The 21,294-nt window shown below is 42.6% G+C and overlaps 1 protein-coding gene across 3 annotated transcripts in view; it reads right to left on the bottom strand.

The window, feature by feature from the left end:
* Positions 1-4,201: 4,201 nt before the first annotated feature.
* The window catches only part of LOC110496821 (SMAD family member 4-like), a 43,874-nt gene continuing 26,781 nt past the window's right edge, over positions 4,202-21,294 (bottom strand). For 2 of the 3 annotated variants that reach the window (XM_090208720.1, XM_036952871.2), the window contains 10 exons: positions 17,738-17,912; positions 15,956-15,979; positions 14,981-15,205; positions 14,383-14,610; positions 14,005-14,127; positions 13,836-13,889; positions 13,561-13,744; positions 13,075-13,243; positions 12,799-12,937; positions 4,202-11,427 (listed from right to left, as the gene is read on the bottom strand). In XM_090208720.1, coding sequence (XP_090064846.1) covers positions 11,216-11,427; positions 12,799-12,937; positions 13,075-13,243; positions 13,561-13,744; positions 13,836-13,889; positions 14,005-14,127; positions 14,383-14,610; positions 14,981-15,205; positions 15,956-15,979; positions 17,738-17,912 — 1,533 coding nt within the window. In that variant the 3' untranslated portion in view covers positions 4,202-11,215. The remainder of the gene's footprint in view (positions 11,428-12,798; positions 12,938-13,074; positions 13,244-13,560; positions 13,745-13,835; positions 13,890-14,004; positions 14,128-14,382; positions 14,611-14,980; positions 15,206-15,955; positions 15,980-17,737; positions 17,913-21,294) is intronic. The other variant, XM_090208721.1, reaches the window with a different exon arrangement.

Here is a 21,294-nt window from a genome sequence, read left to right as displayed (position 1 = left end):
TGTAATGCTTTGTAGGTTAGCAGTAAAACCTTGAAATCAGCCCTTGCCTTGACAGGAAGCCAGTGTAGGGAGGCTAGCACTGGAGTAATATGATCAAATTTTTTGGTTCTAGTCAGGATTCTAGCAGCCGTATTTAGCACTAACTGAAGTTTATTTAGTGCTTTATCCGGGTAGCCGGAAAGTAGAGCATTGCAGTAGTCTAACCTAGAAGTGACAAATACATTTTTCTGCATCAGTTTCTGCATCATTTTTGGACAGAAAGTTTCTGATTTTTGCTTGAAACAGTCTTGATATGTTCTTCAAAAGAGAGATCAGGGTCCAGAGTAACGCCGAGGTCCTTCACAGTTGCATTTGAGACGACTGTACAACCATTAAGATTAATTGTCAGATTCAACAGAAGATCTCTTTGTTTCTTGGGACCTAGAACAAGCATCTCTGTTTTGTCCGAGTTTAAAAGTAGAACGTTTGCAGCCATCCACTTCCTTATGTCTGAAACACAAGCTTCTAGCGAGGGCAATTTTGGGGCTTCACCATATTTCATTGAAATGTACAGCTGTGTGTCATCCGCATAGCAGTGAAAGTTAACATTATGTTTTCGAATTACATCCCCAAGAGGTAAAATATATAGTGAAAACAATAGTGGTCCTAAAACGGAACCTTGAGGAACACCGAAATTTACAGTTGATTTGTCAGAGGACAAACCATTCACAGAGACAAACTGATATCTTTTATAAGATGTCAAATGTAATCACAGTGAGGATATTGTATGTAGATGTAATATTAAATTAATAGCTGCAAATAGCAGCAAACTCTTCCTCAAAGTCCTCCACTGGCCTCCCTTTTTATTTGTTTTATTTAACTAGGCAAGCCAGTTAAGAACAGATTCTTATTTACAATGACAGTCTACCCCGGCCTAACCCCGACTACGCTGGGCAAATTGTGCGCCACCCTATGGGACTCCAAATCACGCCCGGATGTGATACAGCCTGGATGTGATACAGCCTCCCTTAAGTCTCTAAAGCTGATTTTAGAGCCTCGTAACATTCTGACGATTTATATTGGTCGATAACTTGGCACTAAACATGGTTGCCATTGGGAAATGTGAAGTAAAGGGAACATCAATGGTTTTAGTTTGAATTCTGACAGCTTGTACCCATAGAGGAATCTGAACATCACCTGTCCCAGTGTTGAGATAGGGCTGTTTCACCTCACTGGAAACGAATGACTTATTATTAGTCACGTCAAACAGTGCAGACAGAATAACAACAGTAGCTCCATTTGTTTAAGCTGTTTTCTAGTGACATTTATTTGGACACATCCATAACAATGAGCTAATGAGGCGCGGTTACCCTTGGCATAGAAATGTCCTCTCGTCGGGACACTGTTGTTCAGAGGAGCTAGCCAACAACACAGTTAACACAATCACTTCAAACTGAAGCTGGAAAGACTGCAAACTAGCTGCACTTTGTTTTGTTTTACCTTCTTTCAATTTACATTTCTTTGTATATTTCCATAAAAGATTATGCCAGCTGATTCATGATTTCGACTGGCTGAAAAACGCTGCGTGACTGTCTGTCTCGTCCCGACTCCTGACACGTTCATTACTATGGGACAGCAGGAGATTTAGCCAGTGGTAACTTGTGGGTTAGACCCAACCGTTGTATAAACTCACTGAACCTTCTTCCAGCCAGGACAATGGCAACAATAGACAAAACAAGATATACACAAAGCAAACATGACTGTCTGTCTCATCCCGACACTTTCATTACTATGGGACAGCAGCAGATCTAATTTAATTATGGAAACAATGTTGCAAATGTCGGAGACAGACAGCAAGGTTTATACAAATCTCCACTGTTGAAAACGAAATGTTAGACTAATAGAAATGTGAGATAATGTATAGATGCTTTTTATAGTGGAGATCAAGTTTATAAATTGTCTGGCTGGTCTGATGAAAAGGCATTTTAACATCATAGATTTAGCCGGTGGTAACTTGTGGGATAGACATCGGCTGGAATGTGGTTAAACCAATCAGCATTCAGGGTTAGACCCACCCGTTGTATAAACTCACTGAACCTTCTTCCAGCCAGGACAATGGCAACAATAGACAAAACAAGATAAACACAAAGCAAACATTTTACTTCATGATTATCGGCTAGATATGTGAATCGCAAAAATCTAACTATCCAGCTAGTTAAACAGGCAAAATGTACCTAAAACTAATGTTATGTCAGGTAGCTGTACATTTTCCGTGGCTAGCTAGCTAGCCAGTTAGCCCTATTGACCTATGGTCTTACCCATTAACTGAACCGTCTTCCAGCCAGGACAATGGCAATAAAGACAAAAGAAGATATACACAAAGCAACAGGCTAAATGACCTAAAACTAATAGTATGCAAGATTGATGTCAATTCTTTGTGGGTAGCTAACAGTAGTAGCTAGCGAGTTAGCCCAATTGACTTATTATGGGGTTGCGATCTATGGTACGTAGGCAGATAAACATGCCAAAATGAACACCGCATGTATTTATTAACGTATCAAGATAAAATATTGTAGTCAGACAACATGTGAGATGTGAATAGGCAACATTTCATTCTTACGTCAGTGTATTTTCTCTCGCTTCAGCTCAAATGATGGCCACCATTGATTTCAATACATTCTGCATCGTATTTTTACGTGGATGCGTCATATTTCTTTGCATACTTTCCATTGAAGCCTGCATCGATGAATGCTTTTAAATATGTAGAAATGGAGTACGCATTCAAGAAGTGCCCTCCGTTTGGCATACTTAGATTTGATCTCATACTCCGACCCTCCTTTGCTCCAATTTGCGTGCTCAGAGCGCAGTAGTATGCATTTTGAGAAACACCCCCAGTGTGCAGGTTCTCTTCAATGTGAACAATAGCAACAACGAGGAAGAGTATGAACATTCACAAACACACACACACACACACAAGCAAGTCATAACAACTATAATCCCAAGGCTTGATACACAAATTCCCTCCCTTTTGTGTGTCTGTACGCGCCAATGGTGTGCACTCATGTCTGTGCTCATGAATGCAGTATGTTTGGGTTATGAATGGGTTGTTAGGTTCAGAACCTAACAACCTAATAGTAATACCTCAAATGGACGACTTGCAAAAGTTCAAGGCAAGTTTATTCATCCCATTGGGTCATACAGCTGCAAAGACAAGGTATGATTATACAAGCACATATATTTATAACCTCCTACTAGGCGGGGTCAACTCTTTACATCATCTAGACAGCCAATACATCTCTGTTGCTATACAGGACCTTAATTGGTTCCTCTCACTAGTGTAGTCATGGCTTGGAAGTGTATGTGTGTGAGATAGGACTGTAGTAGGAGAGTCGTTGGGGTGGGCCTCTCTGGCCCCCCACCCAGAGGTTTCTTCTCACTTCACCTGTTGACTTGACCTCGGGCCAAATTCCTCGCTCCCCCCTAGTTCCGCAGCTGGCCTGCCTTATCAGAGACGGTTGCCCTTTGCCTCCCTCAGTAACTTTCCATACACATTCCTTATTCACCCTTCATTGACACAGAACATAAACCGTTATCATACGTAACGTAACCAGTACGTTCTTATATAGTGATAGGAATAAGTATATTTCAAGTTAGAACCCAATAGTCATGAAGTCCTTATGGTAGGACATTATTTTGAATTGTATGCCATAACAGTATCACAATTTAGTTACACAATATGAAACATTGAAGTGAAAAAATGCTAATGTGAGTGGCATTGACTAATATAGGATAGCCTAGGTTATGTATAGTTGTTTGGAACAGAATATATAAAAGGCTATACTAAAAAGTAAATAGGATGAATAGAATGTAAAATCTATTCCCAATGCATAAACTCAGTTAATGATGGATACACTAAGGAACTGAAGGATTATGCTACATGTGGTGTGTTTTTCCCGGTCTGTCAACAGTTCCTGCTACTACTAAAAGGGAAAGGGTATGGCTGGATAGAGAAAGAATGCCCTCCAGTGTTCAACCTGAACAGTAGCAAGCCTATGGCCACTGGAATAATAGTCTCTCCTCAAAGCCGGAGACACAGTGGCTGTGAGAAGAAACTACTAATTCCATTCCACAGGACATGAAGAACCTGAATATTGTATAACTAAATGAACATAAATTAACATGAAAAGTCATTTAAACAGTGTCAATACATGACAAAACAAAGTTTGTATTAAAATTACAATGCTGTATTTTTTATTTCACTTGGGTGTACAGTCAACATTACAAGAGCAGCACGTTTTTTTTTTACAATAAAATAATTACAATTGCAACAATAATAGAAATAACAATATCCATAAAATAGCCAAATTGAGTCATTTCACACTTGACAACATATTGTCTATATATTTTCTGTTTTAAAAGGAAATAGTTCATTTATTTATGGAATGATGTATGATTCCTGTTGAGTGACCGTCATCTCACTCACGTTCTCTTTTGTGACAGGTATCAGTTTGAATGTGGTCAAATGCAGAGGAACATGGCATGGGTCTCAATTAGGGTTGCAAAGGGAGGGTATATTACTGGAGACCTTCAGTTTACTAGTAAACTACCCACATTTTTGTATCTTTGAATGATTGTAAGATACTAAAATTATCACAAGACATCAGGTGGCCCTTTTGAGTCACTCAGATTATCACAGGTGTCTGTATTTATCTCTGGCCCTCTGTGTAGCCTTATCACATGTAAAATATAAGCTGTAAAACATTGTCCTAAATATAAACAATCAATTTAGTGAATACCATTGATGTTTAATATGAGGGTTTCAGTGTGAAATATATTTACATGTATAAATATACACTACCGTTCAAAAGTTTGAGGTCACTTAGAAATGTCCTTGATTTTGAAAGAAAAGCAACTTTTTCTGTCCATTAAAATATCTAATTGATCAGAAATACAGTGTAGACATTGTTAATGTTGTAAATGACTATTGTAGCTGGAAATGGCTGATTTTTAATGGAATATCTACATAGGCGTACAGAGTCCCATAATCAGCAACCATCACTCTCCTGTGTTCCAATGGCACATTGTGTTAGCTAATCGAAGTTTATCATTTTAAAAGGATAATTGATCATTAAAAAACCCTTTTGCAATTATGTTAGCACAGCTGAAAACTGTTGTTGTGATTAAAGAAGCAATAAAACTGTCCTTCTTTAGCATCAGCATTTGTGGGTTCGATTACAGGCTCAAAATGGCCAGAAACAAAGACCTTTCTTCTGAAACCTGTCAGTCTATTCTTGTTCTGAGAAATGAAGGCTATTCCATGCGAGAAATTGCCAAGAAACTGAAGATCTCGTACAACGCTGTGTACTACTCCCTTCACAGAACAGCACAAACTGGCTCTAACGAGAATAGAATAGAGTGGGAGGCCCCAGTGCACAACTGAACAAGAGGACAAGTACATTAGAGTGTCTAGTTTGAGAAACAGACGCCTCACAAGTCATCAACTGGCAGTTTCATTAAATAGTACCCGCAAAACCCCAGTCTCAATGTCAAAAGTGAAGAGGCGACTTTGGGAAGGTCAGTCAATACAGAAAATGTCAATAACTTTGAACGTTTCTTCAAGTGCAGTCGCAAAAACCATTAAGCGCTATGATGAAACTGGCTCTCATGACGACCGCCATGGGAATGGAAGACCCAGAGTTACCTCTGCTGCATATGATAAGTTCCTTAGAGTTACCAGCCTCAGAAATTGCAGCCCAAATAAATGCTTCACAGAGTTCAAGTAACAGACACATCTCAACATCAACTGCTCAGAGGAGACTGTGTGAATCAGGCCTTCATGGTTGAATTGCTGCAAAGAAACCACTACTAAAGAACACCAATAAGAAGAAGAGACTTGCTTAGGCCAAGAAACACGATCAATGGATATTAGACCGGTGGAAATGTGTTCTTTGGTCTGGAGTCCAAAGTGGAGATTTTTGGTTCCTAACCGCCATGTCTTTGTGAGACGCGGTGTGGGTGAACGGATGATCTCCGCATGTGTATTTACCACCGTAATGCATGAAGGAGGAGGTGTTATGGTGGGGGGGTGCTTTGCTGGTGACACTGTCGGTGATTTATTTAGAATTCAAGGCACACATAACCAGCATGGCTACCACAGCATTCTGCAGTGATACGCCATCCCACCTGCTTTGGGCTTAGTGGGATTATCATTTGTTTTTCAACAGGACAATGACCCAACACACCACCAGGCTGTGTAAGAGCTATTTTACCAAGAAGGAGAGTGATGGAGTGCTGCATCAGATGACCTGGCCTCCACAATTCCCCAACCTCAACCAATTGAGATGGTTTGGGATGAATCAGACCGCAGAGTGAAGGAAAAGCAGCCAACAAGTGCTCAGCATATGTGGGAACTCCTTCAAGACAGTTGGAAAGGCATTCCATGTGAAGCTGTTTGAGAGAATGCCAAGAGTTTGCAAAGCTGTCATCAAGGCAAAGGGTGGCTATTTGTGAATCTCAAATATAAAATATATTTTCATGCGTTTAACACTTTTTTGGTTACTACATGATTCCATATTTGTTATTTAATAGTTTTGATGTCTTCACAATTATTCTACAATGTAGAAAATAGTAAAAAATAAAGAAAAACTCTTGAATGAGGAGGTGTTCTAAAACTTTTTACTGGTAGTGTATATATATATATTTATTTTACTATGTCAATATGTATTTGTTGTCAATGTTTTTGCATCAAACTGGTGGCAGTTGTAAAACAAAAGTCAATAGTTGGAAGAGTTGCAGAGTTAAATCTAAATAATGCCATTGTTGATTTTTCATTAATAAGACTCTTTTCTCTTGAACCGTATGGTCTATATACTAGAAACTCATGGACAATATGGATACAGATATAAAAAAAACAGGAATACTATATATGAATACATTTTTTTTTTTAAGATATTCAAGTATAAATGACCAAAGTTACAATAGATTGCCATATATTTTCTGTTAATTACCAAAATTAATAAGGATTCTGGTAACTTTGGTAAACTACAGGTAGCTTTGCAACCCTATTCTCAATGGTTAAAGCATTGGTTGAGTGGAAATGTAGCTGGGTAGATATAGCACTATGATAAGCAGAGCCATAGATGGAGCAACAATAGTTTTAAACCTCTCTTCATCCCTGAATACCTAACACTCCCAGACACGTGGAGCCTAAGTGACAAATAATGAAATCAATTGTGACATAGGTGTGTGGAGTGCATGGGCAGTTTCAAAGGGCAACAAGTTTTCCAATTCCATTAGACACCTTAGTAACATCATATTTCAGCAAGACTAAATAACACCACAAGGGCTATATGAATAGTTGAGTTATAACTGTCAAACAGTATTAATCCAATACCAGCCTGATGCAATAATAAAGTGTTATGTAATAACACCTACAATGGGGCTGTAACACAGTACCTGAGGGAACCACTATATGTTGTGCTCAATCTAACTCAGGGGCTGTTGAGCTCAACACGTTTCACTTCTTATTGCTGCATTGCCCAAATTGATCAGCAAAACTCAGTGACGTGTACAAAGCACTTGAGCTGTGTTATTTTCCATTTCCCACCCAACCAACACACTCAACAGAAGGGATAAACCTATCGAGATGACAACCCATATATCATGGTACTGTATATCTACAGACAAAGGAAGACAAAGTATTGTCTGTGTTACAATCCACTGTGAGGGGTGTCATCTACTTTGACCAAAACTAAAAGCACAAATCACAAACAGTGATTATAAATGGACACCTCTGATTTGATAACTATGGGGGAAAGAATTGACCTTTTGACCTTGAGCATAGGGTATGTTGCCAACATGTAGGCTTAGTAGAAATTACATTCCAACTGGATGAAATTGTCATGCTTTGGAGATGTCCCACTTATGGACGACATAAACCCTAGCATCTGTGAAGTACATCCCTAAACAGCCTGACTTGGAGAACGGAAAGGCACATGTATCAAATGCACCAGAGCACAGGAAGGAGCCAATAAAAGCACTCATGTTCCTGCCCCTGGATAGAGTGACGGTTTGCATTCAGTCCAGGTTTTTCAACGCAACATCATGAAGCCTAGCCTACTTCTTCCGGCTGCTGTCTTAAATGATGAGCTTGCATGTCGTATTATGCATCAAGGTTAGAACATCGGTCATAACTTCACTTCAGTAGGCTTGAGGTTGATCGTTACCAAAACTAGGGTACCTGATTGAGATGAATGCAAAGGAAAGTCATATTTCCTTCCAAAGATACATTTTGATGTTTTCCAAAGTGACCTACACTGTGTGTACAAAACATTAAGGACACCTGCAGTTTACTGTGCGTATCAATAATGGTCCACCACCCAAAAGACATCAAGTCAACTTGACACAACTGAGGGAAGCATTGGAATCAATATGGGCCAGCATCCCTGTGGAACACTTTTGACACCTTGTAGAGCGAATGTCCGTGCGAGTTAAGGCTGTTCTGAGGGCAAAAGGGGGTGCAACTCAATATTAGGAAGGTGTTCTTAATATTTTGTCACAGTATAAGTGATATTATTATGGCCTAATTTAAACTGATTGACAATTCATCATTGTATCCAAAGTTGGGGCATCCTATTACAATGATATTTTTACAAGTTGTGTCGGGTTTCTTCTCAAAACATTATTCCCACGAGTCACTGGATTTCAACTTTTAAAGCCTAATAACTACTGTATAACTGCCGGGATCATGTCTTGGTGTTCCCCAAGGCTTCATTGTGGGTCTATTCCATATTCCATCTTATATTAATTTGGGGAAAGGCATAGTGTGATATGAGGCTTTAAAGGCGTCAGCATGCTTCAGTTCGGCTGACGGCTAGCCAAAGTTGGCTAGGCGAACCGAAAGAGTGTGCTCGCATACTCCCTTGAAAAATGAGAAAAAAGTGTCAATCGTACTGTTTGTCCAGTATACACTTCCTCAGAAGTCAGAATGAATCTAAGATAACTCAAGAAATCATCATTTTGACGTTTTTGCATGGGAGATCTTAGTCGTGTAATTTTACATCTAACTAAGGTGCAGTATTTCTCAAGGAAACAATTAGCATGAAAACAAGTTTCTCATTGAGTGACAACCATGCGTTCGTAATTTACTCTGACTATTTACTCTCTTGTCTGAGTGTGCCAGAGCACAGAATAACTGATACATTTACAAATGTGCAACACCCAATGAATATGACCAGTGTCAGTAAACATCTGCAAAAAAACATAATTTAATTGTCGCCAGCAGCACAGTTAAAGTCACTAATGCTCTAGATAACATGAAAACAGCCTAACCAGCTCTGCTAGGGCGAGTAAAATGGTCAGAGTGACGTGTTCTCTCATTTGTGCCTGCAAGTAGCTAGCAAACTAACCAACTTTAGCCAGTTAGCTTGGGTGCTTGACTGCCGTTGAGGTCAGAACACTCGGATCAACCCTACACGTCAGCCAGAGAATCCAGTGTGCGCTCTGAACTTGCAGAGAGCGAAATGGTCTGAATTTAGAACCGACAATCTGACAACGCTCGACCCAGAGCGAACGACCCAGAGCGCACTCTGACACACTGAAGGCAATTTACAAACACACCCAAAGACTTTATTGAAGAATCCCCACAGTTGACTAATTACGGACGAAGGGGCGTAGACTTCGGCTCCTGAACGTCGGCTGGCCTCGAGAAAAACATTTGTGTACCCGAACAGCTGAAAAAACTCTTTACCGAAGTCCAAAACAAACAAAAACCTCACAAAATGTTGTCATAATATATGCACAAACTGTTTCGGCTGGGAAGCATGCGGACGCCTTAAGGAGGAACTTACAAGAGAAAATACTGAGCATCTGAGGTTTTGGCTGAAAGACAAACTGTGGGTTTACACTGTTATCATGAGGTATTCTGGCTTTGGTGAGTTCCGCCGTGTGGCAAACTGTTTGGTTACATACACTGTACTGCTTCATCACAAATACCCACACCACTATTTTAAAGCTTACATTTTTTTGGCTTTTTTCACCTTTTCGTAAGAAAATAAATTAGCTTGAGAAAAGTGCCCTGTGTTATTATAGGGCTAACAAGATAAGAATGACTAACTATTTGAGTTGAGATCCACACACAGGAGAACACAACACACACACAGAGATGACAAAAGGATGGCTGGCTAGATTAATTAGGACGCTGGTTCCCCTTCACAGTTCCGAGACATTTTGTTTCTGTGACCCAGTTTTCTAATCACCGATATAAAGCATCTGTTCTATTGGTCTGGATTTACCAAAAACTCTGTACATCTTCTAGGTTAACATCGGAATCCAAATCTGATTTTGTAGTGTGAGATTTGTGTTTGACAAATTGTTCATGAGTTATTTAGGTCAAGATCTTTAGTCCTCCTGGATTTGGGTCATCTCTGGATTTCTGATGTGTGTGTGTGTGTGTGTGTGTGTGTGTGTGTGTGTGTGTGTGTGTGTGTGTGTGTGTGTGTGTGTGTGTGTGTGTGTGTGTGTGTGTGTGTGTGTGTGTGTACATGTAAGAAGGAAATGAGCAAGTGTGGATTGTGTGTGCATTTGAGGAGTACTAAAGTGCTTGTATCATGTCAGAACACTGGATCTCTGAAAAGCATCCCTAGATTTCTACAGTGCATTTCTATTTCTGTAGAGAATAGAAGAATAAACATAAATTACTACTACATTTTCACTAATGTTACCTGTTTATACTATAATATAGAACCTCTATGAAAGGTAATTCAGGGGTCAAGGCTGCTTTGTAGTGTTTGTGCTGTGAAACAATAATTAATGTTCACAAAACATGGAAAGTATGATCAGGACATCAGTAGTTTTATATCTGCATGCCCACAGGTTTGGTTAGTGGTTGCATGGGCGTGTGGGAGACAGTACAAGTGGTTAAGGAGAGTGCAGTGATTGTTGGCTGCTTGAGTGTGTGTCTGTGTGTGACGGAGAGATTGAGGATAGCCTTTGTGGGGCTTTGAGTAGCTCTACATTGTGTGTGTTACATAGAACAGAAACATGCATGTGATTGTATGTGCATGTATCAATCTGTATCAGCCTTTATAAACTGGGTGGTTCGAGCCCTGAATGCTGATTGGCTGACAGCATATCACGGGTATGACAAAAACATAAATTTTTACTGCTGTGTGTGTGTGTGTGTGTGTGTACGTTTTTAACCCAGTATGGATTTTTAACTGATCCTCTTTCCTTTTACTCAGTTAGCGGGTCCTGGGTCGGCCAAGGGCATGGTGTGTAGTACCTCGTCCAGCAGCTGCAGAGCCCGGTGCAGGTGTACCTCCACCCAACAGGGGGTATGTTTGATGCTCTGCCGGGGGTAGTCAGGGCCCCAGCCCTTCACAAAGCTCAGCCGCAGGATACACAGCCTCCGGAGGTCGTCCACACCTATCCCTGCTGCTGCAGAAAGACCTGGAAGAAAGAGGAAGTGAGGTATTAGGGATGGGCATTTTAAATGATTTCACTATTCAAATAATATCACGATATTTCTCTCGGATATCCAGATAGTCAAAATATAGGTTTTTTAAAGAAAACATTAATGATTTGGAAACTTCATGTGGAATTGCTTGTGTGACTCGGGAGAGAGCCAGTGCGCTGCGCACTGCTTGTTTGGGGAATCGGCAGAAGAGGAGCAGGGGCCTGTGTGTGTGACAGTCTATGCGTGTGATATGGAGGGAGAGAAAAAAGTAGCAAAACCGACTCACACTAGTTAGATAAACTTGTCTCTTTATAGGTGATTTATCATACCATCTGGTAGTACCTGTCTTGACTGCATCAAATCAATGTAAAGATGCTAGCTAGCTACAGTAGCCAGCTAAGTTAGCCAGCTAGCTAGATAAAGTAGCAAGGCTAATTGAGGCTATTTTGCTGCTCTCCCTGTCCTTATCTACAACAACTCCATTCATATGAAACAACAGCCTACCTGTTGGTTGATCATTGTAGCCTTCTACTTCTCATTTAGCCAACTTAATTCCGTAATTGTAATTCCATTTGGCAGTGATTGGAAATCTCCCACTTCACTTGCTACACATGAAGTCACTGACAACAACAACAACAAGCTACACCATATGTATAACCTGTATAGGCTATAAGGTACGACTTTTGTTTGTTGTTTTATTAAATGAAGCATATAACATGTCATGGTATATCTTTGTGTGTAGCATTGTCACATAGATCATTTGATTTAATTGAGAAAAAGCCTTCATTGTTAAAATAGGGCTATATTAATTTTTTTTAACAAAAAAATGAATACTCCTTCAAGTAATCAAATACTAACGTCCGTTTGGATATTAAAATATTTGAATAGCTGTGCCCATTCCTATGAGGTATAAATTAAAATACAAATGTGGTGTCCCACATGGGTCAATACTTGGACCCATTCTCATTCAAATGTCACGGCAGATTTCCTCCTCTTCCTCTGAAGAGGTGAAACAAGGATCAAACCAATATGCAGCGTGGTAGGTGTCCATGGTTTTTAATAAGAAAAACTGAACATGAACACATATACAAAATAATAAAGTGAACTGGCAACGAAACAGTCCCGTGTGGCACAAACACTGACACAGGAAACATACAAACCCCTAGACAAGACAAAACAAATAAAACCCCCATGTCACACCCTGACCTAACCAAAATAATAAAGAAAACAAAGATAACTAAGGCCAGGGCGTGACATCAAAAGAATACCACTTCAACAGAGGCCATAAATTCACAATAGCCTAATTGGAAAAATATGAAAATAAAACACACTAAGCCTGTGCATATCTCATATATTGTACTTACTGACTGCAGGGGCTATGCCTCCAACGCTGCCTGGCCCAGGGATGTTGCCTGCCACGGCGGCAGCCTGAGCTGCTGCCGCTGCCTGCGCTGTAGCTGCCTGCTGCTGCATTTGCCTGTGACACTGTCTCAGGTCAAACACCTACAGAGGACAGAACAGTCTGATGTCAGAACACCTACAGTGAGACATCAGTGTCCAGTCAAACTCCTATTGGGAGAAGGTCATCAAGAGGACAAACAACTGCAAAGAGAACAAACAGAGGTCATTGTGTTTCTCACCTTGATGTAGGCGCCGGGGTAGATCTTGTGTACTGCGTCGCCTGGCGCTCTACCTGCCTCTCGATCCAAGTAGTAGCTCTGCACGAACACGGCGTGGTCGCTCATACAGCGCATCCACACATCTCCCTCACCACGACACTCCAGCTGCACTCCTTTACCTATGTGCAACCTGTGAGAGAGAGGGAGAGATCAAGATGATGAGTACACGTGAATATAGTTGTATTAAAGTGTTATATTTCAGTCAATAACAGAAGTCGCATTTTGCTACAATGGGTCTTCTGCCACAGGTACAAACAGATAGAGAGAGACAAGGCATGGCATGATTATGAATGAGAAATATACGCATATACACAGTTTACACAAAGGCATAGATATACCAATCAACATTTCAACAGACACATATAAAGGCATTCAAAATAGACATTTGTGGCAAGGTAGGAACTAACATGCTTATTGATATAGAGATGGCACTAGAGGAGCACAGACCTGGCTCTTTCGCTGGCGTCGGTGCGGTGGACGTTGCTTAGCTGGCCCAGACAGAAGCGGTCGCCCCCTGAGGGGTCCACGTAGCCGTCCACCGTCACCACCGGGCAGCTAGCCGGCACCTTGAACATCTCCCCCACCTGCACATCCATTTCAAAGTAGGAGATGGAGCACCAGAACTCTGGCCCTGCACACAGACAATAATGTGGTTAGTAGAGTGGGCGTGCATGCGTTTGCATCTATACATCTATATATACTGTACATATGTGTTGTCTTACCTGGATGATTGGACACAGGGGGAGGAAATGAGGCTGAGCCATGATGCTGAGACCCTAGAAGGTGAACAAGGAAACGACACAGGTTACCAAACATACACTATTCCTAAGTGTCCCCCAAAAAAGCACCTCAGAAGACATACAGACACACTTTGGGCATATTGTGACTTACTGTAACTGCCAAACTTACAGAAGCTGGTTGGATGGTGGAGAGGAGGCTGTTGGTGGCCATGCCCATTCTGTTGTTGGGGTCCCACAGGAGTGTAGGAGGCTGTGCTACTACCTGTCCAAGTTGCTGAATTACAAAACAATAAATACAAATTAACAACAGGCACAAGCTCAAGCCATAAATCTGGCAAACTACCATTTTGCATTTTTACAAATATATATATATATTTTTATTTTTACAGTTTTCAAATACAGTATGATGATTTATCATGCCGTTGAAATGAATTGTGTTTGGCTCCCTGAGTGTTTGTGTGTGTGTGTGTGTGTGTGTGTGTGTGTGTGTGTGTGTGTGTGTGTGTGTGAACCATATGGCAGTACTAACTGTGGAACGCAGCCTGTGACTGTGTGTGTTTGGAGCTGTTGTATCCATTCTGACCAGGCGGGGGCTGGGGTGGCTGGGGGTTCTGCGGTGGCCCGTGTGGCAGCCCGTGTGTTGGGGTGGAGGGGGGCGGCGTGGGGGTCATAGGGGTCATGACCTGACCCTGAGGAGTGGCTATCTGTAGGAGCCCCTCACTGTGACCTCCCTGGAGAGGCAGCATAGAGCCGGACACTAGACAGGAGACACACACACACACACACACACACACACACACACACACACACACACACACACACACACACATGAAGAGCTACCAGGTGTTGTCAATATCAATGGGTAGGCAGCAATCGATAAACAAATGTCACAAAACAGGATGACGCAGTGACACCCATAGAAACAGAACACTTGTGGACATCTTTGGTCGCACCTATCTGTCAAACAATCCCCTAAGCTTTATTAAAAGATCACCTTAGGGAGCAGCAAAACAGGAGCAGACATTCCATTTTTTTCTACGTATTGTAACTTATTTTTGTCCAGCTCCCGTTATTATGTTGGATGGGCGTAAAACTCCCTCCATTCATTAAACACCTATTGGTCTTACCTGTGGGCGAGAGGGGCATGTTGGGGTAGAGGGTGATGGGCAGAGGGGCCCGCTGCGGTTCCGGCGGGAGCTGCAGAGGCGGGAGTGGCTGGCCGTAGTGGTCCGGAGGCTGTAGCTTGAGCGCCCCTGGGTGGGGGGATATGCCTGGTGGCATATCCATCTGGATACAGTCATGAATATACTCCTCCTTGATCAGCCTCCCAGGGGGGCCTAGAGGAGAGAGGGCTACCAACAACATGGTATAACATTGTTATTAGTTTCAAGTTTTATTAGGCGTACGGGATACACATGGTATACACCGTCCAACAAAATGCTTACTTGCAGGTTCCTTCTCGACAATGCAACAACAATAAGAAATAATACAATATTAGAATACAAATATAAAGTAAATAGCTCAGTAGAATAAAATAAAGATTTTAGCATAAAATAGCATAAAGTATATTAGCCACCAGTGTGTTTTAGCATAAAGTATATTAGCCACCAGTGTATAATGCATTAACGACTTGTATTAACAGGAAGAACACCTGTATCAACCACCTGTGTGTAATGCATTGTAAATGCATTTATGCAATTATAAACATTAAAAAGTGCAATGCTTTGTAATGAATACAAGTCATTTTTGGCTAGGTAACTATAAAGAATTGATGAATGCAGAAACAGTCTGGCATCCAAGCCAGTGAGACATGGGCATACCACAATAGTACTCTTTTCACACTATTGTGCCAAGCCGAACCATAAGTTGCTGGCTTGGATATTTTCTTTTCACAGTGTCCTTTCCAGCACAGTTCCAGCAACTATGGTGGATTCTTAACCAGACCAGCACAGTGCAGCTTGGCTTGTTGTGGCTAGGCTCTATAGTATGAAAAGGGTATAGGGCTGAAGGGAAAGAGGAATGTTTGTAGATGAAGAGAAAATAATACTGTTATACTTAACAAGCCTGCAGTAAATTCCTTAGTACTGTGATAGTGCACTCACCTGTATTTTGGAGACTGAGACCAACTTTGAAAGAGAACAAAAGAAAGAAGGAGGGGGCAAAGAAAGAAAGAAAGAAAGAAAGAATACGAGAGAGAAAATAGGGGGTAAATGTCTGCAATTTCACTGTAATGTTATACTTATCATTTGTAATTAATTCAAATTCTGATGAAGTCCAAATATCATTCACATAAATAAATATCTTTATGCGAGTAAAGTAAAGTACGTTACATAAAAAAATGCCACGACCGGCCTGATGGAAACAGCAAATGTCGGTAAACTTTCCATATGTAAACATTTTAAAAAATACACTATACGAGGTGGGATCATTTTGTGTCGGTAAAATGAATTATGTGAGAATGGCGGTGGAAACGCTTTTATACAAAATATTGATATGGCCAAAAGTATGTGGACTGTTCGTCGTGAGCTGCATGAAAAGGGTTTTCATGGCCGAGCAGCCGCACACAAGCATAAGATCACCATGCGCAATGCCAAGCGTTGACTGGAGTGGTGTAAAGCTCACCGCCATTGGACTCTGGAGCAGTAGAAACGCGTTCTCCGGAGTGATGAATCACGCTTCACTATCTGGCAGTCCGACCGACTAATCTGAGTTTGGCGGATGTCAGGAGAACGCTACCTGCCCCATTGCATTGTGCCAACTGTAAAGTTGGTTGGAGGAGAAATAATGGTCTGGGGCTGTTTTTCCTGGTTCGGGCTAGGCCCCTTAGTTTCAGTGAAGGGAAATCTTAATGCTACAGCATACAATGACATTCTAGAAGATTCTGTGCTTCCAACTTTGTGGCAACAGTTTGGGGAAGGCCCTTTCCTGTTTCAGTATGACAATGCCGCCGTGCACAAGGCAAGGTCCAACCCCGTCGAACACCTTTGGGATGAATTGGAACACCGACCAGGCCTAATCGCCCAACTACAGTGCCCGACCTGAAGCAAGTCCTTGCAGCAATGTTCCAACATCTAATGGAAAGCCTTCCCAGAAGAGTGGAGGCTGTTAAAGCAGCAAAGTGGGGACCGACTCCATATTAATGCCCATCATTTTGGAATGAGACGTTAGACGAGCAGGTGTCCATGTACTTTTGGTAATGTAGTGTATAATAACCATCACATGGAAGTAAACTTGAAGTCACACGCTGTGATATGTTGTGTGGTCCTCCCACTACGACTCGGGAAAGTTTGCAGATTATTAGGCTACAGATTAAATAAATTATGATGAACTTCACAGGGTGGTGAAAGTGCACGGTGATGAGCTTGATTCTACTTTCCAGTAAATATTGAGGGTCTAATTCTGGTGACATGATGATCGATGCTTGGCTGCCATTTGTCAAATAAAAAATAATCTCGCTCTTATCCATAATAATCTCATCATGTAGGTAGCCTATCCACACTGTATCTGCAAGTTGTTGGCTAGAGCACAAGTGCCAAGACCAGAGTGGACACACCTTTTTTTGGTTTGACTAAACCATCAGTAGAATTGAAAATCCGTTGCAAACCCATTTAACTTGTATTTTTTATTAGGTACATGGGAATTTCATCACGCAGAGATTTTTATCCACAAAAAGTCCATTTGATGGAAAGAAATCTCCTGTTAAGCGGATTTTAGAAAATTTGCATGACAATCTGTCGCCAGTTGGATTGAAACCTAGCTACTGTAATATTTGTAATGTTATGACAGAAAACATAGTATTTACAGTACATATCAGAAACATCTGCACCATTAGGCATTAAGCAATATAGGGTGAACTATCCCATTAAGCTGTTGAGCAGACCTACCAATGCCGGGCGAAACCACTCTCTCATAGTGGTAAGGGTTGACACACACATTGTCATATTTGAGGTCGAAGGCGTATTGGCAGAACTTGACGTGCTTTAGCTCATTCTTGTGTAGGTCTGGCCAGCGCCATAATCGAGCGTAGATCACATGGGGGAAGCCTTTCCTCCCTGCAACCTGGAGTGAGGGGGAGGGTGGAGAGAGAGTTAGAGATACAAGGCCCTATTCGATCAAAACTAGTATATGGGTTTATGTTAAATCTCTTAACTGGGCTAGACATTTTTTAAAAGAGGCATTGCAGTCAAAAACTAGATTTTACTTATTTTTTTAATGATATTTCCACACCATGAGTTTGAAATAACACTCTTTTTTAGGCTCGGAATTTCAGCCTGTTCGGGTGGGATGGAGTTTTTGGCCCACATCATGACATTGCAATCTGATCTGATTATTCTGACCAATGACCTTTTATTTGCATATGTATCCTCCTACATTGAAGGGGTAAGTGGGGTAGGCTTTAGAGTCTAGACAATCTTATCCGCCAATCAGGACTGTGTATGTAAATATAATTGTATCAACACGCCCACATGATGAGGCTGAACATTTCAAAGGCAAAAGGAGGCTCCGGGAAATAAATGGCTAATATATTTGGAGTTATTTTCATGAAATAAACACATAGTGATTTATTAGACATACATAGATTATTTATTATTTAAATGAAAATAGACTGCATGGGGGCATAACAAAAAAAATGTTTTTGCACATAAGCTGATTTGACTGATTTAAGATGAAAACTTCAACCCTGTTACTTTATTTGGCACTTAAAAAGCACTTACTATAATCATTTTCATTTAACCTCTTGAAAAGTGTAGGCATCCTGATAAATAAGAACCCTTTTCCATTATACCTCAGAACACGGACCAAAAAGGCCGCTTTCTAATGTTGAATTGTACCTTTCATGGTGAAAAATGCAACTTGATTTCATTGTATATCCCCCCAGGGGCAAATCTGGTGTTTTAGATAGAATTCAAGCTATATTCAATCAAATCCAGACAGGAACTAGTATTTTAGCAGGTGATCTAAATCACACATTCGGCAAGTTAGACAGACAGCAATAAAATACACTTAGCGACAGAATATGGAGAGGTGCAGACAGTGTTGAAGAAACTAAAGTTTATTATTTTAACAGCGCAGGCAAACGACAGGTCAATGTAGGCAGGGGTCAATGATCCAGCGAGGGTGTAAGGCACCAGAACAGCAGGCGGGCTCAGGGTCAGGTCAGGTAAATCCAGAGTAGGGGCAAAGGTACCGGACGGCAGGCAGTAAAGGTCAAAACCGGGAAACTAGAAAAGATGGACTATAGCAAAGACAGGGGCAAGGGAATACGCTTGTAGGTTTAAACGAACTGGCACAGACAGACAGAAAACGCAGGTATAAGTACCCAGGGAATAATGGGGAAGATGGGCGACACCTGGAGGGGGTTGGAGACAAGCACAAGAACAGGTGAAACAGATCAGGTGTGACAGTACCCCCCCTCTAGGGACGCCACCTGGAGTCCTACCTGGGCACATACCTGGTTGAGCGGGGTGCCGGCATTGGAACTCAGAGATGAGGCCTGGGTCCAGGATGTCCCTAGCGGAGACCCAGCACCTCTCCTCCGGGCCATAACCGTCCCAGTCAACCAGGTACTGGAATCCCCTGCCCCGAGGTTGAACCTTCAGGAGGCGTCTCACCATGTATGCTGGTCGGCCGTCGATGAGACGAGGGAGAGGGGTGGACCTGGAAACAGGAGACAAAGGGTTGTGAGACATGGGTTTAATTCTAGACACAGGAAAGGTAGGAAGTATACGAAGGGTAGGGGGCAACAGAGGACGAACAGCAGAGGGGCTAATGATCTTAGATCAGGGGGGGAAAGGCCTCGGCTTCAGGGGGTGTAGCTGCGGGGCTATAGCGGCGTGCCAGCGCATCTGGCTTGACCTTCTTGGATACCGGTCAGTGTTGTGGAAGCGAAGTCGCCTGGGCCTTACTGAACCCCTCCCGGAGGTCCTGGTACTCCGCATGGCTAGCGGAAGGCGTCCCTGGGCAGGCAGAGCTGACTTCAGGAAGTGAGTGTGGCAGAACGGGCTCCAGACCATGATGGCACCAATAGACCAGTCAATCGAGGGATTGTGTCGCTAGAGCCAAGAGAATTCCAATACCACGGGAACCACGGGAGACTCAATTAGCAGGAATTGGATCGTCTCATTGTGGTTCCCGACACTCGTAGGTTGACGGGGTTGGTATGGTGGGTGTCCCGGCCTATAGAGCGCCCTTCCAGTGCTCTAACATCCATGGGAATGGAGGTCGAGTGGGGATACTCACCTCGGACGCCAGGGTAACGTCCATAAGTCTCAAATCAACCCCCGAGTCGATGAGTATCTGGAGAGACTTGAACAGGTACCCCCACAGCAGGGTTGTATGGAGGGGAGGTGAGAAAGGGGAGAAGCAAAATTGTCCTTAAGACCCACCAGAGTACTCATTTCTACAAATGAGCTAGGTCTCTTGAAGGGACAGGTAAACACATAATGACCGGCAGTACCGCAATGCAGACAACTCTGGGTGGTAAGTCTGCGTACCCGTTCAGCCGGAGACAGCCTAGTCCTGCCGAGCTGCATCTGCTCGGGAAGAGGTAAATCGGCAGCCTTCGAAGGCTCTTGGAGGAACTCAGGTAAGCTTGGATCCTCTCGGGGACTTCTGGAGTTCATCAGCTGCAAGGTGGGATCCTTGAGTGAGCGATTGGGACCGCAATCAGACCTCTTCTCCCTCCTACGTTCCTGTAGCCGTCCATCGATCCGGATGGTTAAGGCAATGAGTGAGTCGAGATCCATCGGTAGTTCCCGGGCTGCAAGCTCGTCCTTTACTTCCTCCGATAATCCGTGCAGGAATGTGTCGAACAGCGCTTCTGGGTTCCAGGCACCCTCCGCTGCTAGCGTGTGGAAATCCACTGCATAGTCTGCCACACTGAGAGAGTCCTGCCGAAGCTGGAGTAACTTCCAGGTAGCCTCTCTCCCAGACACCGGAGCCTCTAAGACATTTTTCACCTCCACCGCGAAACCCTCCAGACTGTTGTTCCCAAACGGCCATAGCCCAGGGGAGGGCCCTCCCGGACAAAAGCGTGATGAGGTACGCTATATTAGAGCGGTCCGAGGGGAAGGAGGAAAGCTGCAACTCCATGACGAGAAAACACTGACAGGTGCCCGACTCTCCATCAAAGCGCTCCGGGGGAGGTAAGTGGAGTTCCCGGAAAACCGGAGTGACGGAGCTGCTACCAGCCGGGCTACTGTGGGGCTGGGAGGGTACCGTCTAGTAGACAGCCCACGGAATTGCTCCCGCAATGTGTCCAATGCTAGGTCGTGACGTTCGGCCACGTTCTAGAACCCTTCCATCAGACCGCAAAGCAACCCTTCGTGCCTACCAATGGCGGCTCCTTGGGAGGAGATGGCATCGCGGAGCTGGTACTAGTTTTCTGGGTCAGTCATGGCCAGTTCGTACTATCACGTTTTAAGGTATGACCCAAAAGCAG

The sequence above is a fragment of the Oncorhynchus mykiss genome, chromosome 18, assembly GCF_057628025.1.
Source record: "Oncorhynchus mykiss isolate SJ-2025 chromosome 18, ASM5762802v1, whole genome shotgun sequence".
Taxonomy (NCBI): Eukaryota; Metazoa; Chordata; class Actinopteri; order Salmoniformes; family Salmonidae; genus Oncorhynchus; species Oncorhynchus mykiss.
Note: the sequence above shows the minus strand (reverse complement) of the source record. Positions and strands in the feature narration are given on the sequence as shown.